The following is a 24,158-nucleotide window of genomic DNA, read 5'->3' as shown; positions in this document are numbered from 1 at the left end:
TGTATGCAGCTGAAACAATATGAAAAGTTAAAGGACTTTTTTTTTCATAATAACCACATGTAGCATAGAAATAAGTCTAACCAAAATGTTACATAACACTGTTTTTACAAGTTCATTGAGCTTGCCTGAAACATTGTTCATCTTTATTTTGCGTGGGGTGCGGGACAGTTACAATTTTCTTTCTTTCAGTCTGTTATACATAAGTGTAACACGCTGTAAGGTTTCACTGCTAGTGTAATGGTATTCCCTGTAGCAGCAATGTTTGGGTTATGACTACAGATAACGGGGCTTTGGAATGTGGGGCTATCCAATGTGAGGGACGTTGTTCTTTCTTGTGGGTCTGGGAGCAGGGATTTCGTGGTCTTTTGCCGGGGAGAGATGAGGAGAGAAGACGCGAATGGAGAGAGTTGGCAGGCCACTGGACGGAGTGGACTTGGAGCGAAGGTCAGCAACGTTCAGAGGAGGTCGATGGTGGACGAATGGCCATTATCAGTGAGCTCCAATGTTGTGCTCGCTGTTTCATGAGAATGGACCCTTTTCTTTTTTTGGTTCTTTACTAACCATATGGTCAAATTAAGAATTATAAAGCTCAATCGATAAATCGCATATTGTGTGCGCACCGTTTACTATTTCGTGGTACTGATTTGTAACGGGACACATCGCACAGCATCCGCCCAAACAAGATTTTTTAAGTTAGGCCAGGCTGAGAGCTGTCTTCTCCTAGATTAAGCCGCTAGCCAAACTGAGAGTTACACAAGGATGAGAAAGCTTCACCCTTTTCCTATCATAATGCACATTCAACGTTCATAACATATGACCAAAAAACTTTTTTCCTCTCCCATCCAATTTGACCACCACAAAAAGTGAATTATGAAATGATTTGTCAGAAATTTAACCTTTCATTCTTTCTCTTTTATGGTTTAATTTGACATTATATTCTGGATCTACCCTACCAATATCACAGATTTTAATCATCCTTCTTAGATCCTGCCACTATATTGTTAAACAGCTCAAGTACACAAGAATAGAAGTAGCCAAACAACTGGTTCAATTTAAGTATATATCAAATTAGCCATGTTTGTGATAGAGATATTAAAGCAAGTTGTGACATAATTAAAGCTTAGTGGATGGCAAACTTTATTATTTGTCACTCCACAACATTGACCTATAAAGTTCAAGATTCCCTGACCATGAATGTACACAGGCAATAAAGTTTTGATTTGAGCTCCATCCGTTCTCAACACATATTCACAAATTCATGTGCACTGATTGAGAGGTTACTTGTATTTCAAACAGGTATTAAAAAGGGAACAGGGAAAAAAAAGGCACAAGATAAAGGGAAATGTGCACTTGCCTTAGGCTGAGCAATGCCAAGAGCTTCAAACAGTTCAGGATGCTTTACTGGCAGTTCAATAACCTCTTTGATCTCCTTGATCTGTTTGTCTAAGCCACCAATCATTTCATAAGTAGAATCTGGAACTTTCTCAACCATCATGAGCGACACCAGGGGGTCCACTTTGTTAGGCAGTATTTTGTGAAGTGTGTAGCTATCATTTCTCAAAGCTACACGGCAATTAGGAGTTACCTTTGAACATACAAGTTACAGCCAGTTAAAAGAAATTCCAGTTAATTCCTGGACAACAATAATCATGAAATAGTAAACAAGCTAAATGAAACAATAAGCCATCTGATACTGAAATAAAAGAAGAAAATTAAACAAATATCAGTTAGCCAACAACTTTCCAACATCTTATGGCTATAGAAAAATATTAGACAGCTGGTCTCAAACTTGAACCTCCTTTATGTCTACTCCATCACAGTCACCAATGCAACCATTTAACTACAATAGCTTAATGACACAGAAGCAGTATTAGATCATTCATGTTGAGTTGCAAAGCAGTAAGTCAAGCTTAGCTGATAAACTTGAGTTAGAATCTCTCAATACATGTCAGACTTTCAAAACAGTGGTTTAAATCCAAATCAGTTTTGTAATTACAGAACTTAGATATCCTGTATACATTTTCTAAACCAAGAGCTTGTGAGAACACCAGTTTAAAAACACAGCCCAATTTGCACTCTCTCCACTTTTTAAACTTACATTTTTGCTTATCCTGGTTCTGAAACTACACAAAATAAATTAAAATCACAAACAGGAGAAAAACTGCAGATGCTGGAAATCCTAGCAACACACACAAAATGCTGGAGGAACTCTGCAGGCCAGGCAGCATCTGTGGAAAAGAGTAAACAGTCAATGTTTCAGGTCGAGAACCTTCATCAGGCCAAGTTCCTCCAGCATTGTGTATTTGTTGCTGAAATAAATTCACATGCAAAATAATGCTCAATAAAAGGAGTTCTGAACTGCTGAAAGCACTGCAATTGAAACTCATCAAGACAATAAAAACTTATGTCAATTCTGTTATGTAAATAAAAACAAACAATGGTATCTCTGAGCATGTTCTGTGCATAGAATTCACAGAAGCACACACGACAAGCAGTGGTGTGAGAAATTCATCTACAATCCAATTCCTGGTATAGGTATTATCATATTGAAAAAGCATGTAATTGATCATTTTAAAACAATGACTTATAGCTCACACTCCATGGCCAGTATCTTAAACCTGAGTTCATCTAATAGCCATTCTTATACACATTATTTAGAAACACAAGTTGTTTTTCTGAATATGACTACTATTCTTTGTGAGTTTTAACTCGCACAAGATTTTGGTTTGAAGGTAAGGCAGCCAAAGTATTTTAAAATAAAATTTCTAATAAGTTAAACAAGATATGTACTTTTTTGAAAAAAATCATATGCTCATGAAGTAGCTTCTAAACTCAATTACCTTCATTGAACTTAACAGAATTAATATTTTAAATCAATAATAGGGAGGCTAAGGAGGCTATTTGGGTGGAATTGAGGAATAGGAAAGGTGTAGTAACACTTATAGGGGCGTATCATAGACCACCTAATGGGGAGCAAGAATTGGAGGAGCAAATTTGTAAGGAGATAGCAGATATTTGTAGTAAGCACAGGGTTGTGATTGTAGGGGATTTTAATTTTCCACACATAGACCAGGAAGCCCATACTGTAAAAGGGATGGATGGTTTGGAGCTTGTAAAATGTGTGCAGGGTAGTTTTTTGCAGCAATACATAGAGGTACCAACTAGAGAAGGGGCAATGTTGGATCTCCTGTTAGGGAATGAGATAGGTCAGGTGACGGAGATATGTGTTGGGTAGCACTTCGGGTCCAGTGATCACACAATGCCATTAGTTTCAATATAATTATGGAGAAGGATAGGACTGGACCCAGAGTTGAGATTTTTGATTGGAGAAAGGCTAACTTTGAGGAGATGCGAAAGGATTTAGAAGGAGTGGATTGGGACAATTTGTTTTATGGGAAGGATGTAATAGAGAAATGGAGGTCATTTAAAGGTGAAATTTTGAGGGTACAGAATATTTATGTTCCTGTTAGGTTGAAAGGAAAGGTTATAAGTTTGAGAGAGCCATGGTTTTCAAGGGATATTGGAAACATGGTTCGGAAAAAGAGATATCTACAATAAATATAGGCAGCGTGGAGTAAATGAGGTGCTCGAGGAATATAAAGAATGTAAAAAGAATCTTAAGAAAGAAATTAGAAAACCTAAAAGATACGAGGTTGTTTTGGCAAGTAAGGTGAAAATAAATCTAAAGGGTTTCTACAGCTATATTAATAGCAAAAGGATAGTGAGGGATAAAATTGGTCCCTTAGAGAATCAGAATGGACAGCTGTGTGTGGAGCCAAAAGAGATGGGGGAGATTTTGAACAATTTCTTTTCTTTGGTATTCACTAAGGAGAAGGATATTGAATTGTATAAGGTAAGGGAAACAAGTAGGGAAGTTATGGAAACTATGATGATTAAAGAGGAGCAAGTACTTGCACTTTTAAGGAATCTAAAAGTGGATAAATCTCCAGGTCCTGACAGGATATTCCCTAGGACCTTGAGGGAAGTTAGTGTAGAAATAGCAGGGGCTCTGACATAAATATTTCAAATGTCATTAGAAACGGGGATGATGCCAGAGGATTGGCATATTGCTCATGTTGTTCCATTGTTTAAAAAGGGTTTTAAGAGTAAACCTAGCAATTATAGGCCTGAGCAACACGAGGAAATCTGCAGACGCTGGAAATTCAAACAACAACACACACAAAATGCTGGTAGAACACAACAGGCTAGGCAGCATCTATAGGGAGAAGCGATGTTGACGTTTCGGGCCGAGACCCTTTGTCAGGACTGTCAGTTTGACGTCAGTGGTGGGTAAATTAATGGAAAGTATTCTTAGAGATGGTATATATAATTATCTGGATAGACAGGGTCTGATTAGGAACAGTCAACATGGATTTGTGCGTGGAAGGTCATGTTTGACAAACCTCATTGAATTTTTTGAAGAGGTTACTAGGAAAGTTGACGAGGGTAAAGCAGTGGATGTTGTCTATATGGACTTCAGTAAGGCTTTTGACAAAGTTCCGCACGGAAGGTTAGTTAGGAAGGTTCAATCGTTAGCTATTAATATTGAAGTAGTAAAATGGATTCAACAGTGGCTGGTTGGGAGATGCCAGAGAGTGGTGGTGGATAACTGTTTGTCAGGTTGGAAGCCGGTGACTAGTGGCGTGCCTCAGGGATCTGTACTGGGTCCAATGTTGTTTGTCATATACATTAATGATCTGGATGATGGGGTGGTAAATTGGATTAGTAAATATGCAGGTGATACTAAGATAGGTGGCGTTGTGGATAATGAAGTAGGTTTTCAAAGCTTGCAGAGAGATTTAGGCCAGTTAGAAGAGTGGGCTGAAAGATGGCAGATGGAGTTTAATGCTGATAAGTGTGAGGTGCTACATTTTGGTAGGAATAATCCAAATAGGACAAACATGGTAAATGGTAGGGCATTGAGGAATGCAGTAGAACAGAGTGATCTAGGAATAATGGTGCATAGTTCCTTGAAGGTGGAATCTCATGTGGGTAGGGTGGTGAAGAAAGCTTTTGGTATGCTGGCCTTTATAAATCAGAGCACTGAGTATAGGAGTTGGAATGTAATGTTAAAATTGTACAAGGCATCGGTGAGGCCAAATTTGAAGTATTGTGTACAGTTCTGGTCACCGAATTATAGGAAAGATGTCAACAAAATAGAGAGAGTACAGAGGAGATTTACTAAAATGTTACCTGGGTTTCAGCACCTAAGTTACAGGGAAAGGTTGAACAAGTTAGGTCTTTATTCTTTGGAGTGTAGAAGGTTGAGGGGGGACTTGATAAAGGTATTTAAAATTATGAGGGGATAGACAAGAGTTGAAGTGGATAGGCTTTTTCCATTGAGAGTAGGGGAGATTCAAACAAGAGGACATGAGTTGAGAGTTAGGGGGCAAAAGTTTAGGGGTAACACGAGGAGGAACTTCTTTACTCAGAGTGGTAGCTGTGTGGAACGAGCTTCCAGTAGAGGCAGGTTCGATATTGTCATTTAAAGTAAAATTGGATGGGTATATGGACAGGAAAGGAATGGAGGGTTATGGGCTGAGTGCAGGTCGGTGGGACTAGGTGAGAGTAAGCGTTCGGCACGGACTAGAAGGGCCATGATGGCCTGTTTCCGTGCTGTAATTGTTATATGGTTATATAATAATTGATCCTGCATGACAATTCTTTTTACATTACATGCAAATGATTTAGATGACGGAACTGATGGCTTTGTTGCAAAGTTTGCAGATGATATGAAGATAGGCAGAGGGACAGGTAGCTTTGAGGAAGTAGAGAGGCTACAGAAGGATTTAGACAGATTAGGTGAATGGGCAAAAAAGTGCCAGATGAAATAGTGTTAGTAAGTGTATGGTCACACACTTTGGTAGAAGGATAGATTATTTTCTATAAATGGAGAGAAACTACAAAAAAACTGAGGCGCAAAGGGATTTGGGAGTCCTTGTGCAGGATTCTCTAAAGGTTAGTTTGCAGGTTGAGCCTGTGGTGAGGACAGCAAATGCAAGGTTAGCATTCATTTCAAGAGGACTAGAATATACTGTAAAAGCAAGGATGTAATGTTGAGACTTTATAAAGCACTGTGAGGCCTCACTGGAGTATTGTGAGCAGCTTTGGGCCCCTTACCTTAGAAAGAACATTCTGAAACTGGAGAGGGTTCAAAGAAGTGTAACACGCTGTAAGGTTTCACTGCTAAGGTAATGGTTTCTCCGTAGCAGCAATGTTTGAGTTATGACTAGAGATAATGGGGGCTTTGGAATGCATGCTAGTCAATGAGAAGCATGTTGTTCTTTCTGTGGGTCTGGGAACAGGGATTTCGCGGTCTTTTGTCGACGAGAGATGAAAAGAGAAGCAAATGGAAAGAACTGGTAGACCACTGGACGGAGTGGACTCGGAGCGAGGGTCCATGGGTCAGCGATGCTCCAAGGTGGTCAATTGGGGATGAAGGGATGATTCCATGAGCTCCAATGTGCACTTTAGACTGTTTCATTAAAATGGGCCCTTTTTCTTTTTATTTTCTTTACTAACCCTATAGTCAGATTAAGATTTATAAAATTCAATCGTTTAATTGCATACAGTGTACTGTCTGATATTTTGCAGTTTGGATTGGTAACCGGGTAACACATCACACAACATCCACACAAACAAGTTTTCTCAGTTTGGCTGGGCCAGAGGCTGTCTTACCCTTGACAAACATACGCTGGCCAAACCTCAGGGTTACAGTAGGTTCACAAAAATGATTCCAGGATTGAAAGGCTTGTCATATGAAGAGCTTCTGATGGTTCTGGGCCAGTATTCACTGGAGTTCAAAAGGAATAGGGGTGACCCACTGAAACCTACCGAATGCTGAAAGGCCACATTAGAGTGGTTGCAGAGAAGATGTTTCCAATGATAGAGGCACCTTAGACCAGAGGGGACAACCTCAGAATAGAGGGGTGTCCTTTTAGAACGGAGAGGAAGAGAAATTCCTTTAGCCAAAAAGTGGTGAATCTGTGGAATTTGTTGCCAGACAGCTGTGGAGGCCAAGTCTTTAACGCAGAGGTTGATAGATTCTTGATTCATCAGGGCATGAAGGGTTTGGGGGGGGGGGGGGGGGGGGGGTGGAGAGAAGAGAAAGACAGGAGGCAGGAGATTGGGGCTGAGGGGAAAAATGGATCAGCCATGATCAAATGGTGGAGTAGACTCAATGGGCCAAATGGCTTAATTCTGCTCCTATATCTTATGGTCTTATCCAAACAGATGCTTAGATTTGACATTTAATTCCAAGAAAAACATAAAAATAACTATTGTCAAAATACCAAACTTACATCATTAATGTCAATGTTTTTGTCAACATCCACAACAAATTTTCCTTCTGGATGAACCTGAAGGGAAAAACAAGATTCAAGATTAAAATCAGTATAAAACAAAACGTATACACATTTCTATTTTCTTCATAACCATTGTTAAGATGAAAAGATATGATAAGCATTTAAAACAATGAACAGTAGAATAAGGCAAGACATTGTCCAATTTTAACTCATTCTTTGGTAGATATTAACATCTGGTAAGTGCAAACTAAAATCTACACTTCATAAAGCAGCAGGCTATAGCTCCAACAGTATGATGAAAATAAAATCTTTAATAATCAAATACATATCCTATACACTGCATGTAAATTAAAATAGAATATGATTATTATATTTGAGGTGGTTTCACATGATGATTGCATACCCACCATCAGTTCCTATCCATTCCAGTTATTTCAAAGTTGAAATATTTGATTAAACAACCAAATGTCATTTACTATGGTTTCCAATCCTTCAGACAAGTGAGGAATTTTTTTTTATTTTTTTTTTTTTAAGTCTTATCTTCAAAACAAGGGCATGACATTCCACTCCCCAACATGTTCAGGCTGACCACAATGAGTGTTGAGAAAGAAACTAGAGCACAGGAAGCTGAGGTTCATCAACCGTTATATGACCACACACTGCCATCAGACACAGCTGCAAAAAGAATGGGCAGTGAAGTCAACCATAATATAGCAAAGACATAAAACTAAACAGGAATAAATGGAGCTAGGATGCATCTTGATATTCCACAGTAAAAGGCAGGTACACACAAGGTATGTTAGGCAACCATCATCCTGGCTAATACTATAAAATGGATTGTGCACCATATATTTCTAGAATTAAGCAGGTTTCAATGTTTCAGGTTCAAGGGCAAACAACATACAATGGGAAATTAAAGTTAAGGCATGGATTAGAGAAAATAGCAACATCTTTCCAAATTATGCAAGTTCACATTGGTCTTGAAACTTAGAATATCCTGCCATGAAATCTACTGGAAATATCTATTCTATTACAAAAACAATTACAAAATTCAGCTTTTTAAAAAATTAATTCTGATCTTAATCCCTCTCATTTGCTCTCTTTCACAGTTTAATGTTTTTGCAACTGAGAAAAATTACAAAAGCTGCAACAGGTATGTTGTTAACATTACTTTTTCCTCTATTATTAGCTGTAAAGCAGCTGGAGCAGAAGAAAAATATCCCACCAGCAGAGCTTCTTTTGAATGCCACACATATTCAAACTGCACAATTTAAATTAAATGCACAAATATATAACATAAGTCCATCTTTTCCACACTCTCCATTCACTAATGTTATTGAAGATATTGAGGGGAAAAAAGAAATGCCAATCTATAAATTTAATGATGTGAAATTATTTCTGAATTTAAACTCCATTCTTAATTTGGGCATTAAAGTGTCATGCAGCAGCCTAGCACACTCAGTAGCTTTCAATAATTGCAAGTTGAATGGATCATGCACATGATGAATGCCAGTTTCTGAAACAGAATATTCTGCAGAGGCAACTGAGAATTTAATTTTTCAGCATTCATTTTATCAAATGTTTCCTGATGAATAAAATTTAATGCCCCCTTTTGCAAATGAAACTGCAAAATTACCTTGACAAGCACTTTCTTCTTGTCCATAGCTCTAACCACCTCTCCAACATATGATCCCTGTTCCTGTAACAACTGTAGCTCTTCTCGCAGCATGCGCACTACAAGAAACAATTAAGAATTATACAAGTTCAAAGTTCAGTAACTGTGCAAAAATTTCAGATTAAATTCATTTCATAGATTTATACTATCAGAATCAAGTTTATTGTCATGGTCTTGTATTAATTTTTTTTGCAGAAATACAGAACGAAGACATAAAATTACAAAATAATACTACAAAAAAAAAGGATGAATGAGGTGGCATTATTGGGTTCAAGGACTGTTCAGAAATCTGATAATGGAGAGGAAGAAGCTATTCCTGAATCATCAGTTGAGTCTTTAGGCTCCTGTACCACCTCCCTTGACTGTAGCAAAATATAATATTTTCACAGAATAAAAATATTAACATATAGTTTCTCAAATTCAAATAAATCATGGCTACTTTACATCACACAGGCCTCTCAAAATTGTCAGTCTCTTCACAAACTAAGTTTAGTATTTTATTCTGAACTCCTCCCATGTGAATTCTGTTGATTAATTATAGTACAAAGTACAGATCTACTGTTCACTTTGTTTACTTGCTGTTCTAGCTTAATAACTATTCCAGCTTAATAACAAAATACTGGGCTGAAACAAACCTCACAATAATTACTAAAATTAACTTAACAAATCAAAGTCCATAACATTGTCTGCATTTCCTTAACATATCACAACTACATGCTATCCAAAATGGAACTGTGTGGGTGGATTTGAAATTGTATCAAAATTCAGTGGAAAGAGGCCAATAGATGAGCAATAGCACATGAACTTCAACTGCATTTACCACTTACAAACAGTCGGTGTCCCTAGAACAATTTGTATCTTGCTGTATTTGTTGCAAGAACCACTGCAAATGCTATATAATGGACAGAACTGCAACACATTAAGAAAGTCCTTTGCAGCACTGATAGCCAAATGATCCAGAATTCAGATCCAAAATAATCTGCACTGATGAGATGAGGCATGACATACACTCAAGCCACTGAAACAGAACCACACTGAATATTGTTCTTATAGCGATTTTAATTACCTTTGGCATTAAGTTCATTTCTTTGAGCCTGCAGACGTCGGAGATTCTGGCTCTTATCATTAACAATGAGCTTTGAGTGAGAGAGAGAGAGAGAGAGAGAAGGAATATTACAACTTCGAAATGATACTGAACAGAAAATACACTGCAGATGCTGTAGTCAAAGTAACACATACAACATGCTGGAGGAACTCAGCAGGTCGGGCAGCATCCGTGGAAATGAACAGACAACATTTCGAGCCAAGACCCTTCGTCAGGACTGAAGAGGGAGGGAGCAGGGACCCTATAAAGAAGGTGAGCAGAGGGTGGGAAGGAGAAGGCTGGTAGGTGCCAGGTAAAAAACAAGTAAGGGGAAAGATCAAGGGGTGAGGGAGGAGAAGCAGGGAGGGGATAGGCAGGAAAAGTGAAGAAGGAATGTAAGGGGAAAGCACTGTGTGTAGTAGGAGGCGGAACCATGAGGGAGGTGATAGGCAGCTAGAAGAGGAGACAGAGTGATACTGGGATGGGGGAAGGGAGAGGGAGGGAATTACCAGAAGTTGGAAAATTCGATGTTCATGCCAAGGGGCTGGAGACTACCCAGACTGTATATGAGGTGTTGCTCCTCCAACCTGAGTTTGGCCTCATCATGGCAGTAGAGGAGGCCATGTATGGACATATCCAAATGGAAATGTGAAAGAGAGTTGAAGTGAGTGGCAACTGGGAGATCCTGTCTGTTGACGAAGCAGTCCCCCAATCTGCGTCGGGTCTTGCCAATGTAGAAGAGGCCGCACCGGGAGCACCGGATGCAACAGATGACCCCAACAGACTCACAAGTGAAGTGTTGCCTCACCTGGAAGGACTGCTTGGGACCCTGAATGGTGGTAAGAGAAGAGGTATAGGGACAGGTGTAGCACTTACTTTTGCAGGGATAAGTACCAGGTGGGAGATCTGAAGGGAGGGACGTGTGGACCAGGCAGTCGCGGAGGGAACGATCCCTGCGAAACGCAGAGAGGGGTAGTGAGGAAAAGATGTGCATAGTGGTGGGGTCTTGTTGAAGGTGGCGGAAGTTGCGGAGGATAATATGCTGGATCCAGAGGCTGGTGGGGTGGTAGGTGAGGACGAGGGGAACTTGGTCTCTGTTGTGGTGACGGGAGGATGGGGTGAGGGCCGAAGTGCAGGAAATGGAGGAGATGCAGGTGAGGGCATCATTGATGACGGCAGAAGGGAAACCATGATCCTTAAAGAAAGAGGACATTTGAGATGTCCTGGAATGGAAAGCCTCATCCTGGGAGCAGATGCAGTGGAGATAGAGGAACTGAGAATAGGGAATTGAAATGATACTGATTCACATGCTAAACTGGATGCCAGTAAACAAGTTCAAAAATTGTTTATTAGAAATATTCCATCATTGATAATTTGTAAAGAACAAATACATAGCTCCCAACAGTACCTAAGGGGTATTGTTAAAACCATTTGATAATATCATCATTAAAGAAGTAATTTCCAAGGAATCCCACTTTGATCAATCCATAGTATATTTCAAAATGAACAGGCAACAATAATGACAGAAGATAACAGCACAAACAATAAATTCACGTAAATTCATAAGGTGATTTCATAATTTGGCTACTAATTAGTAATTACTATTGTTCACAATGATGCTCATCAACAATGCATATTCCAATGTACTTTTACTGAGTGAAGCAGTAAATAAATTTTTGCACGTTATACAGATCTCTGAAAATCAGCAGTACTGACTGATAGGAATACTACACTTTTGAAGGCCATTTCTTTTCCTTTTGATAATTACTGTTTCTTTTCCTTTTCTATAATATGCCACACCATTGAAGGAAAAGTTTGCACCTCTTATTTTTAAGTAAAAAGCTACTTTGTTGCTCCCAGATCTTGTAAATATATTTTAAATCAGTTCTCTCTTCTAACTGCATGTTAGTTATATCATAAATCACCTGAAGTTCTTCTATTTTTGATAGATAATATTGGCGTAGGCCTGTCCCTCCTTTTCCTTCTTCCACGTCCATCTAAAATCAAAGTATATGCATATTAGCGAAAGCTTTGGAAATAAAAATATATGCAACAGCAAGAAAGATTCCACAAGATACTAATAGTAGCGTGGGTGCTCTGAAAAGATTTCAGAGTTCTTTATATCAAAGCAGAGATTAAATATATTCCTGGGATTTGCAAGCCTGATTGAAATTACATGCACTTTATTAAAAACAATTCAAAAGCATTTTGCACAGAGTAAACAAAAACTATTTGATTTCTAGACTAAATAGCACAGACTACTTTGGCATAGAACTTTTAGTGACAGGAGTTCAAAGAAAGTGCAAAAAAGCTACAACTATGCACGTTCGTCTCGTAACTCTGTCCAATATTTAAACAGAGCTAACATTACAAAAAAAGAATTTCAGTTCTGCTTTCAAACTTCAGACAACAAAGGCAGAATAGTAGCAATTCCTTGAAGGAAAAACTTTAAGACCAACTATGTTCCTGTATCTGTTTCTACTTTTCTTCCTAATCATTAGTGTCTTCTTTCAAATGTCAAATCTGGGCTTAATCAGTCTCTGAGCTGTTCTAAATCAAAAAGTGCAGAGTTCAGAACTTATTGCCTGCACATTTTAAAAAACTGTAGAGAAAAGTTTGAACAAGGTCCCTAACTAATAATGTACTCTTAGAAGTACGATTAATTGCAAAGAGTACGATCAATTGCAATATAAATATGGTTAGAAATTCCCAAAGATCTAATATTTAAATCACTACAGCATCAGCTTCCCGTCTTCCAATTACAACTCAAGATTGAATTTGAAGGACCGCTAATTGCACGGATATTGAATGACTACCACCCTCAGTTTTCCAAATTAATAATCAAAACAGCACACCTACAGGGAATTGAAAATAGATAATTAACTGCCACAATATGTGTGGAACAGGCTCATTCTAATCCAACAATAAAAGCCATATTCTAGGAATGATGAACTATGTAGAAGAGATAATCCATTAAGGGCAAAAGGGTATAAAGGGAAGTGCAATGCTTAACTGCAATAAAAGCTCATATTTACAAATGAAAGCAAATATCTTACATTAAATCTTACCCTCATGGTGCTGGAGACTGATGAGTAATATCCAGGAAAACAATTTTCTACACAATTACAGATATATCAAGTCAGCAAAATAATATCTAGAAATTACAAAAGAAAAAATAGTTACTGACTTTCACCATTACAATCACATCACTAGAGAAAGAAAATCAGAACATAAATACGACGGCACAATCAAATGCACAGGGCCTAATGTGTGAAAATGAAGGACCCAGCTCAGATAGCACTGAATGACTCTGTGGAGCTTTCAGAGGCATTTTTCTGTGTTAAAAGGGTGCTGGATGAATTGAAATAGCAACTAAATATATAAAATAATTATCCCTGCCATTGAGCTTAAATGTGCATGGGCCAAAATGGATAATCAGCTTTAACTTGCAGGTAAATCCCACAATGCCATTTAACTGCAAAAGACAGTACACAAGCGGAATACAAAATGGTTCTTCAAGTCATGGGAGAATGACTTGTCCCCCTCCATCGTCGTCATGGCTATCCCGAGGTCAAAGATTATGGTCTTTGTTCTGTTGATCTGGCCCACAGCCTGTGCGCGTATTTGTTTAACGTGTTTTTGATGTTGTACTCCAAGAAGCACACAATACTTCACAAATCAACCAACTGATTCCAATGGCATGGAAACCACGACGATTGGATCTGATGGATTTGTTGCAGCCCTCATCGCCTTTACAGCCGTTGAGTTCAAAGAAACCTCATCCGCCTGTTCCACCGTTGAGGCCTTGGTTGGATTGTTCTTGTCAGGGACCTCATCCTCGATCTTCTCCGTGGATCGTCACCTTGTCGTGGTGGAGAAGCTTGTGTGGTCCTGAGATCCTGAGAGTGATGCCATCTGGAGCTATGCTCCTGGTAGGGACACCCATGGCAGTTAGATCTAAGGTCCTCTATCTTATGGATTGCATCAAATTTAAACACCCGCCTCAAGATGTATTTAATTGCATTCAAGTGCTGATATTCTTTATCCCCAGGCAGTCAGTATTAAACAGAATACGACTAACGTTCTGAAATAACCTTCAGAAACTGTGCTTGGAATTCTCAGGAACTGTTAAAAACTGTAGCAAGTTCCTGCAGACCATGGAATTCAAAAACTATGGGTAATAGAACAGCTCAACCAATCCAGCAGCAGAATTATCAATTCACATAATTCCTCAAAGCACTGATTCAAGAAAGAATTAAGAAAAATAAATCTGACACTGTACAGATGAGTTGTTAATGAATTTTTATTAATGTATATGACTACACTGGTAAAAAAAAAACTATTTCATCTGTTTATCAGCCCACTAGTTTGGGAAATTTCAGACAATTTTCCATTTGAATTAGTGACTGACCAGATTATTAGTTCCCAGAAACTAAACTGTTTCAGATATTCTTGCTAGAATATTTGCTATACTGAGGATGGACAAACAAAATGGACTGTGTTACAGTTCCAAAGGCTACTGTAACACTATGCTACGTCTGGAGATATTACAAAAAGTAATAACATCTGGGCAATATTATGAGGAAATTAACTCAAAGACAGAAAATATGTAGTCAGGGAATGGATGTTATTTCACCAGTATCTTTCTTGGTATAATTACCTTGAAGGGATTTATTAGCAAAATGATTCACAGATTATCAATGTAATTTAAGGAAAGCCATATACCATGTTTTAATTAATCCATTTTTGGGGATCTAGCCATCAGCGGCATGGCTAGCATTTGTTGCCCATCTCCAGTTACCCTCAAGAAGGAAGTGGTAAGCTGCTATGAGCTGTTGTAATCCACCTGGTGAAGATATTCACACAATGCTGCTGACATTGGAACTCCAAGAATTAGATCAACAATAAAGAAACGGTGATAGTTTTCCATACTAAGAGAGTGGGCAATTGGCCTTGTACTTGATAGTTTGAGAGAAGTAGTTAGGCGAGCAATTGCAATGCATTTTGTTGATGGTATGCATTGTTCATTATGGTCAATGGAATAGCAATCAAACAGATCCTTGGACAACCTCGAAACCTGTTGAAGTTGCACTCAGTTAGGCAAACAGCAAACTTTCCATCTTGGTCTTTACTTGTGCCACACATAGGATGTAAAACAGTACAGCAGAGAATCAGGCCCTTCAGCCCACAATGTTGTGCTGATCCAATTAGATTGGTAATCAAATGGCCAACATAACTTAATCCCTTCTGCCTTCACAATGTCCATATCTTTACATTTTCCTCACATTTATTTGCCTATCTAGAAGTCTCTAATGTATCTGCATCTACCACTACTACAGGCAGTGCATTCCAAGCATCCACCACTAAGCAAAAATACTGCCCCTCATATCTCCTTTGAAATTACCCCCCCCCCCCACCTTCAATGCATGCCCTCTGGCATTATACATTTCAACCCTGAGAAAAAGATATTGTCTGTCCACTCCATCTATGCCTCTCATAATCTTATAAACTTCTCTCAGATCTCCACTCAGCCTCTGCCACTCTAGAGAAAACAACCCAACAGCAGAGATCCCAGTACAGATCCCTGCAGAACTCCACTAACCACAGACTTCCAGTAAGTCCCTTCGACCTCAACCCTCCTTCTACAGGCAAGCCGGTCCTGAATCCAAATGGCCATTCACCATGCATCTCATGCATACTAATCTTCTGGAAAGAATGTGAAAAGGTTTTGGGGTGTCAAGAAGCAAGTCACTTGGCATAGGCCAGCCAAGTGATGTTTCTAGTCATTGGTGACCCCTTAGGCCGTTGATAGTGGGATTCCCAACAACAGTAATATTGCTGAATATCATGGGTGGATGTGAGAGGTGGTCATTGACTGGCATAATTATGGTGATTTTTTTCTTACAACTCAAGTCTTTCACAGGGCCTGACAACTTATTTATAACCATATTTTACCACCTCTGGCAAAATATGGTTACAAATACCACATTGTCAACACTCATATTCTGGGCCATGTTTCTATAGAGAATGGAGATTTTCTTGGAAAGTCCTCCTTCAGTTTGATTAATTGTTTACCGTTATTCACAACCAGATGCAGCAGGACTATATTACAGTGTATGGTGGAACAGACATTAAGCTGTCATTCAACTCTTAACCTAGAGTCACAAGTTCAAATACTGGGAAATTTAAATTCAAATAATTAAATAAATAAACCTGGAAGGGGACAGGCTTTGTAGTGGTAATCATGAAATTACTGAGTTAAATTAAAAATCCATTTGGTTCACTAATATCTTCCATTAAAATCTGCTATCCTTTTCTCATTTGACAACTGAAACCCCAGCCACCAAATTTGACACTCATCTCCAGGGGGACTAGGGAATGGGCAATAAATGCTGGGATAATCTGTGATGTCCACATCCCACAACCTAATGAAAGCAAGAATGCAACATTTTGTTTTGGTTTATCAACACTGCTTAGTATGAATGTATTCCAACATTGCAGTTTCACCAACTTGACTTCTCTTCTTTTTTTTAAGGTATCCCTGAAGCAGTTCCCAATCTGCCCTTGGCACTGGTGATCGAACTATTATTCCATAAGATCATAAGACACAGGAGCAAAATTAGTCATGAGTCTGCTCCACCATTGCATCACAGCTGATCCATTTCTCATGCCTTCTCCCCATAACCTTTCACACCCTGACTAACCAAGAACTATCAAATTCTATCTTAAATACATTCAGTGACCTGGCCTCCAGAGCCACACATGGCAACAAATTCCACATATTCATTATCCTCTGACTAAAGAAATTCCTCATCACCTCTTTTCTAAACGTATGTTCCTCTATTGGTTTTAATGAGATCCTCCCCCCCCCCCCCCATTTTTTATATTCCAGTGAGTACAGGCCCAGAGCCTTCAATTGCAGCTCATATGATAACCTTTTCATTCCCTGATACATTCTTGTGAACCTCCACTGAACCCTCTCCAATGTCAGCACATCCTTTCTTAAATAAAGAGTCCAAATCTGCTCACAATACAAGTGAGGCCTCACCAGTGCCTTATACAACCTCAACATTACAATCTTGCTTTTATATTCTAGTCCTCTTGAAATGAATGCTAACATTGCATTCACCTTCACCACCACCGATTCAACCTGCAACTTAATTTTAGGCAATCCTGCAAAGACTCCCAAGCTCCTTTGCACCTTGGATTTTTTTTTAAATTTTCTCCGTTTAGAAAATAGTCTAGGTTGTTATTCCTTCTACCAAAGTGCATGACATACACTTTCTGACACTGTGTTCCATCTGCCACTTCTTTGCCCATTCTTCTAATGTGTCTAAGTCCTTCTGCAGCCTCTCTGCTTCCTCAACACTACCTGCCCCTCCACCTATCTGAGTATCATTCACAAACCTGGTCACAAAGCTATCAACTTCATCATCCAAATCATTGACATAAAACATAAAAAGCGCACCCAACAGATCCCTGTGGAATACCATTAGTCACCGGCAGCCAATCCAAAAGTGATCCCTTTATTTCCATTCTGTCTCCTGCCAATCAGCTAATGCTCTATCTATGTGAGTACCTTCCCTAGAACATCCTGGGCTCTTGTCCTGTTTAGCAGCTTCATGTGCAGCGCGTTGTCAAAGGCCTTCTAAAAATCCAAGTACACATCCACCAACACACAAAATGCTGGAGGAACTCAGCAGGCCAGGCAGCATCTATGGAAAAGACTACAGTCGACGTTTCAGACCAAGATCCTTCATCAGAACTTCAACTCAGCCCAAAGCATCAACTGTACTCTTTTCCATAGATGCTGCTTGGCCTGCTGAGTTCCTCCAGCATTTTGCATGTGCTGCCTGCACTTCCAACATCTGCAGATTTTCTCATTTGTATTACACATCCACTAATTCTCCTTTGTCTGTCCTGTTTGTTTTTTTTCAAAGAATTCCAACAGATTTGTCGAGCAAGATATTCCTTTAAGGAAACCATGCTGACTATGGTCTATTTTGTCATGTGGCTCCAGTACCCCGAAACCACATCCTTTTGAACTCCAACATCTCCCCAACCACTGAAGTTGGGCTAACTGGCTTAAAATTTCCTTTCTTCTGCCTTCCTCCCTACTTGAAAAGTGGAGTGACATTTGCAATATTGTAGTCCTCCAGAATCATGCCGGAATCTATTGAATCTTTAAAGATTATTACTAATGCAAACACATTCTCTTCAGTTACCTCTTTCAGAACCCTGTGGTGTAGTCCATCAAATCCAGGTGACTCATCCACCTTCAGACCTTTCAGTTTCAGTTTCACAAGCGCCATCTCCCTACTGACAGAAATTGCACTCACTTCTGCCCCTTGACACTCCCGAACTTCTGGCATACTAGTATGCATTCTGAAGACTGATGCAAAATACTTATTCAGTTTGTCTTGTCCTCATTACTATCTCTTCATCATCATTTTCCAGCAGTCTTATATCTACTCTCGCCTCTCTTTTACTCGAGTAGCTTACCTTCATATTTCATCTCTTTCTCCTTCTGGGTTTTTTTTAGTTGCTTTCTATTGGTTTTTAAAAATTTCTCAATCATTTAACTTCCCACTAATTTTTGCTATATTATATGCCCTCTCTTTTTGCTTTTATATTGGCTTTGACTTCTTTGTCAGCCACGGTCGCCTCATCCTGCCTTTAGAATACTTCTTCTTTGGGATGTATCTATCCTGCACCTTCCAAAACTGCTTCCAGAAATTCCAGCCATTACTGTTCTGTTGTCATCCCTGCTAGTGTCCCCTTCCAAACAACATTTCATAGATACTCCATTTTGAATTCTGATATGTGCTGAATAGTGGCCTCGAAATTTTTTTTTACTCCACAGTATGATTTTACTTTGCATAAAACTACTACAGTTTCTATTCAAAACAAGCAAAGATATATCAAGTGCTAGCAATTAAAACTACCTTACATCCAAGGTTAATGTGATAATATTTTGGCATTAGCACAGAATATACTCTTTGTGGAACAAGGGAAGTAACAATTCCAGTTCCCCTCCACCACCACCCTCCTGCTTCTAATGGAACTGGTCCTCACTGTCAATTTCTCCTTTGGCTCCTCCCACTTTCTCCAAACTCAAGGGGTATCCATGGGCCCTAGCTATGCCTGCCTTTTTGTTGGCTACGTAGAACAGTCCACGTTCCAAGCCTTCCCTGGTAATGCTCTCCACTCTTTCTGTGCTACATTGATGACTACATTGGTGCAGCTTTATGCACCCATACTGAGCTCATCAACTTTGCCTCCTGCTTCCACCCTGCATTTAAATTCACTTGGTCCATTTCTGAAACCTCTCTTCTCTTTCTCAATCTCTCTGGCCCCATTTCTAGAGACAAACTGTCTGCTAATTTTATATATTATATAAACCCACTGATTCCTATGGCTAATTATCACCTTCTGATGATTTTTTCTCCTCCCCTATTCTTCTATTCCTCACTACGGCTTCTTACCTTTTCTCCTCACCTGCCTATCACCTCCCCCCGGTGCATTTCTCTGCTCTTAACCCAAAAGGCTTTGCACCATATTCAACGTTTTGCTGTTACGTTCGTACAATTTTAACTAACACCTGATCTTTATTTACTGTACCCAAACGATACAGTACAGCTAAATTGAAAGTGGAGACAATGCTTCCCATAGTGGGTGAGTTTAGAACCAGAGGGCACAGTCTCAGACTAGAGGGATGCCCATTTAGAACAGAGATGAGAAAGAATTTCTTTTGTCAGAGGGTGGAATTCATTGCCACAGATGGCTAGGGAGGTCAAGTCATTGCACATATTTAAAGCAGAGGTTGATAGGTTCTTGATTAGTAAGGGTGTCAAAGGTTATGGGGAGAAGGCAGGAGAATGGAGTTGAGAAAGATAATAAATCAACCATGATTTATTATCATAGCAGCGCAGACTTGACTAATGGCTGCAATAAAATTAATATGGCGACAGATTATATACTTTGACAATGCATATACTTTGAAGTTTAGACTGAAGAAAAAGTGTTGATATCATGGTCAGCACTCTACAAGGTAGCAGTGTATTCATAGGAAACGATTTCATGGCTGCATACGATGGATCCAAATTCCACCAATGAATATGTTCCTACAGTGGGGACACTGGGACAGCACCATTGAAAATTCTACAGCAACCCAATCATTATCTCATCGTATATCAGCGTCACCTCAGTATTAAACTCTATACAAGCTCTATACTAGCTCTATCTCAGTTTGCCAACCCCAAACTCCCCTGGCACACTTGTGGACATCCACAGACACAACATTATGCACCCAAGCAGGTAGCCCATCATGAAAAGCAAAAAGATATTAAACTAGAAATTGGTACATTACTGTGATATGTATCACGATGCAGTGGAAAACTGCCATTCATACAGACCATTTCATTTCAACACTGCTGAACATTAAACTGTGCAGCCGTGAGGTGCATATTGCTTTAGTTATATCACAAGAAAGCTCTGAAAAGAGAACGAATACCAAAAAAATCCAAGGGCCCTGGAGTTTAACGATGAGGATGAGTTGACCGTATTGGCGTTCCTTGTAGCATAAATTACAAAACTAAACAACTCAGGTAGGAGAAATTATAAACTTAGAGGCATTTACATTTGTGACAGCGTAAAGACGGATTAGAGCGGCCCTGGTCGGCAGTTGAGGCCGGGGATCAACCCGTTTATTTGGTTCTGCTGCAAACCAGCCTCCACATCGTAGGCAGAGAAAGAGGCCTTCGCCCACAGCCAATTACACCGGCCAGGGTCTACAAGGGCCCGTCACAACCCACCACTCGAGGTAGGCCTAGTCATCCGGGCCTCGGGCTCTAAGTGCAAGTCATGGCCGGCGAAACGTTGCCGGCAAACACACGCCCGACCTCCTCCGTTCCGTTTTACCTCTTCCCCTTCCCTTACTTCCCTCTCCCACACCTCCGCTCTTCCCACCCCCCGTCCCCAACCTCCGATATTTTCCTCCCGATCCATCCCCAGACTCATAAACAGTACCATCAACTCACCCAAACCGGCACCACAGCCCGGCGTGCGTCTTAAAGCGAGACGGGCCCAAGCGGTGCGTCTTAAAGCGAGACCGACCCGCGCGTCTTAAAGCGAGACAATAAGACGAGTTGGTGGGGGTAACTCAGCGGCTCAGACAGTGTCTGTGGAAAGAAATGGAAAGTTGATGTTTCAGGTCAAGGCCCTCCATAGACCAAAAAAGTAGGGGGAGATAGTATAAAGAATGAGGGGAGCGGTGAAGCAAGAGCTCGCAGGCAATAGGTCGATTCAGGTGATGATGAGTTGATTGGTAGATGGAGTAAGGTAGAAGATGGAAGGGTGAAGGTCGCAGCAGAGACTGGGTGGTGATTAGTGGAGATACCAAAGAGCTGCCGGTAATGGAATCTGATCAGAAAGAAGGTGAAGAGTGGAACCATATAAAGTAAGTGATTGGGCAGACAGGATCAGTGGGGTGAGGCAGACTCAGTGTGTGGGTGGAGTAGGTAGCATGGAGGGGGTGGGGTGTTGGAAGGAAGGGTGTGTGTGTGAACCTGGGTAGGTCAGGAGAGAGAAAAAGGGAAAAGACATAAAACAGTTTACCTCAAATTAGAAAATGCAATGTTAATGCTGTTCAATTGTACATCATGCAGGCAGAATATGATAACCAGCCTAGTTGTACATCTCAAAGCGAGACTTGTTTATGACACAGGTCCTCTCCAGGTGATAAAGTCCACACTTGTGTACACTTCATCAACATGGATGAGTATTTGTGAGCTGCTGTGGAGCTGCAGGCAGCTTCTGCCAGGGAGGAATGGAATGGAAACATATCCATGTGCTTTGTTTGCTCTTCACCGGTAGTGTTCAGCAGGGACCTGTTCTAGGACTCCTACTGTTTATGATTTTTATAAATAATTTGGGTGGGGAAGTGGAAGGGTGGATGAGTAAATTTGCAGATGACACAAAGATTGGTGGTATTGTGTGGAAGGTTGTTATAGGGTACAAAGGACAATGATAAGATGCAGACCTGGACAGAGAAGTGGCAGATGGAGTTCAGTCTGAAAAAGTGTGCAGTGATACATTTTAGAAAGTCAAACTTGAAGGCAGAGACTTGCAGGACTCTGAGTAGTGTGGAGGAACAGAGGGATCTCGGGGTACATGTCCATAGATCCCTCAAAGTTACCACAAAAATTAATAAGATTATAAGACACAAGAGCAGGATTAGGTCATTTAGTCCGTCAAGTCTACTCTGCAATTCCATCATGGCTGATTTATAATCCCCCTCAACCCCATTCTCCTGCCTTCTCTCTGTATCCTTTAACACCCTTACTAATCAAGAACCTATCAACCTCCACTTTAAATATACGCATGACTTGTCCTTCACAGCTGTCCATGGCATTGAATTTCACAGATTCACCATCCTCTGATCAAAGTATTTCTTCCTCATCCCCATTCTAAAGGATGTCCTTCTATTCTTATGCTGTTCCCTCTGGTCCTGGACTCCCCATCTATAGGAAACATCCTCTTCAAATCCACACTATCAAGGTCTTTCAATATTCAATAGGTTTCACCCCTCCTTCTAAACTCCAGCAAATACAGGCTTAGAGCCATCAAATGCGCTTCATATGTTAACTCTTTCATTCCCAGCATCATTCTCATGATCCTCTCCAGATCTCCTATAATGCAAAGCACATAACTAAGATAAGGGGCCCAAAACTGCTCACAATATTCCAAGTGTGGTCTGACCAATGCCTTATAAAGTCTCAGCATTTGATAGGGGTTAAGAAGGCATATAGTGTGTTGGCCTTCATTAGTCAGGGGACTGAGTTCAGGAGCCACAAGATAATGGTGCAGCTCTATAAAACACTGGTTGGACCACACGTGGAGTATTGTGTTCTGCTCTGGTCATCTAATTATAAAAAAGTGAAAACATTAGGGAGCAGAGGAGTTTTACCAGGATGCAGCCTAGAATAGACAGCATGTCTTATGAGGAATGGTTGAGCGAGCTAGGGCTTTTCTCTTTGAAGTGAAGGAGGATGAGAGGTGACTTGATGAGAGGATATTAGAGAAAAGTATAGGGACGATGTCAGAGGTAGTGTTTTCATACAGGGTGGTGGGTGCGTGGAATATGCTGCCTGGGGCAGTGGTAAACATTAGGGACATTTAAGGGACTCTTAGATAGACACGTGGATGAAATAAAAATGGAGGACGATGTGCGAGGGAAGCATTAGATTGATCTTGGAGTAGGTTGAAAGGTCGGCACAAAATTGTGCAGTGCTGTTCTATGTTCATTCAAATCACTCACTCATTGAGACAGTGAGGATGGCTGTCAGCACCTCTCCCTATGTCTGCTTGCCCTCCTATCAACGGTGGTTTCTACAATCAACTCCCAGACATTTTTTGTTCCTTTCTAATTTACAAGTTTAGATTGCAAACAGTTCTCACAATCTGAACCCTGTTGTAACCTGCCATGGAGTGGTAGAGTCGCACAGCACAGAACAGTCCCTTCAGCTTACTGGTCCATGCTGACCAAGATGTCCCATTTGCCAGCATTTGTCTCATAACCTTCTAAAGCTTTCCAATTTATGTATCAAGTGCCTCAACCACTTACTCTGGCAGCTTATTCTACATCAAGACCAAGAGGATAACTGGGGAGTGGATAGGACCACACAACAATAAAGGAGGGAATATGTGCTTGGAGACAATGAGTTCTTTGAATCAGCATTTACCTAGGAGGACGTAGAGGATAGGGAGATCAGTGTGGAGCATCCTAATTTGCTTGGGCATTTTAAGATAAAGGAGGTTGTGTGGGGTCTTGTAAAGAATATTAAGATGAATAAGTCCCCAGGTTACTTTGAGAAGCAAGAGAGGAGATTGCTGCGGCCTTGACCAACACCTTTGTGTCCTCTCTAGCCACAGGTGAGGGCCAGGAGGACTGGCAAGTAGAATCTGAATCAGAATCAGTTTTATTATCACTGATACATTTTGTGAAATGTATTGCTTTTGTGGTAGCTGTACAGTGCAAGACATAAAAATTACTGTAAGTTAAAATAAAAACTAAAATAAATAGTGCAAAAGAGAA

The 24,158-nt window shown here is 40.1% G+C and overlaps 1 protein-coding gene across 1 annotated transcript in view; it reads right to left on the bottom strand.

Annotated features, from left to right (window-relative positions):
- The window catches only part of psmc5 (proteasome 26S subunit, ATPase 5), a 38,449-nt gene extending 17,202 nt beyond the window's left edge, over window positions 1-21,247 (bottom strand). The window contains exons 1-7 of the mRNA XM_073071681.1: window positions 21,103-21,247; window positions 13,132-13,217; window positions 11,989-12,060; window positions 10,046-10,115; window positions 8,941-9,038; window positions 7,302-7,358; window positions 1,355-1,585 (exon numbers count right to left, since the gene is read on the bottom strand). Of these exons, the coding sequence (XP_072927782.1) occupies window positions 1,355-1,585; window positions 7,302-7,358; window positions 8,941-9,038; window positions 10,046-10,115; window positions 11,989-12,060; window positions 13,132-13,137 (534 nt within the window). The 5' untranslated portion in view covers window positions 13,138-13,217; window positions 21,103-21,247. The remainder of the gene's footprint in view (window positions 1-1,354; window positions 1,586-7,301; window positions 7,359-8,940; window positions 9,039-10,045; window positions 10,116-11,988; window positions 12,061-13,131; window positions 13,218-21,102) is intronic.
- Window positions 21,248-24,158: the final 2,911 nt, after the last annotated feature.

The sequence above is a fragment of the Hemitrygon akajei genome, chromosome 18 (assembly GCF_048418815.1).
Source record: "Hemitrygon akajei chromosome 18, sHemAka1.3, whole genome shotgun sequence".
Lineage (NCBI taxonomy): Eukaryota > Metazoa > Chordata > Chondrichthyes > Myliobatiformes > Dasyatidae > Hemitrygon > Hemitrygon akajei.
This window is presented reverse-complemented; position numbering and strand designations above follow the sequence as displayed.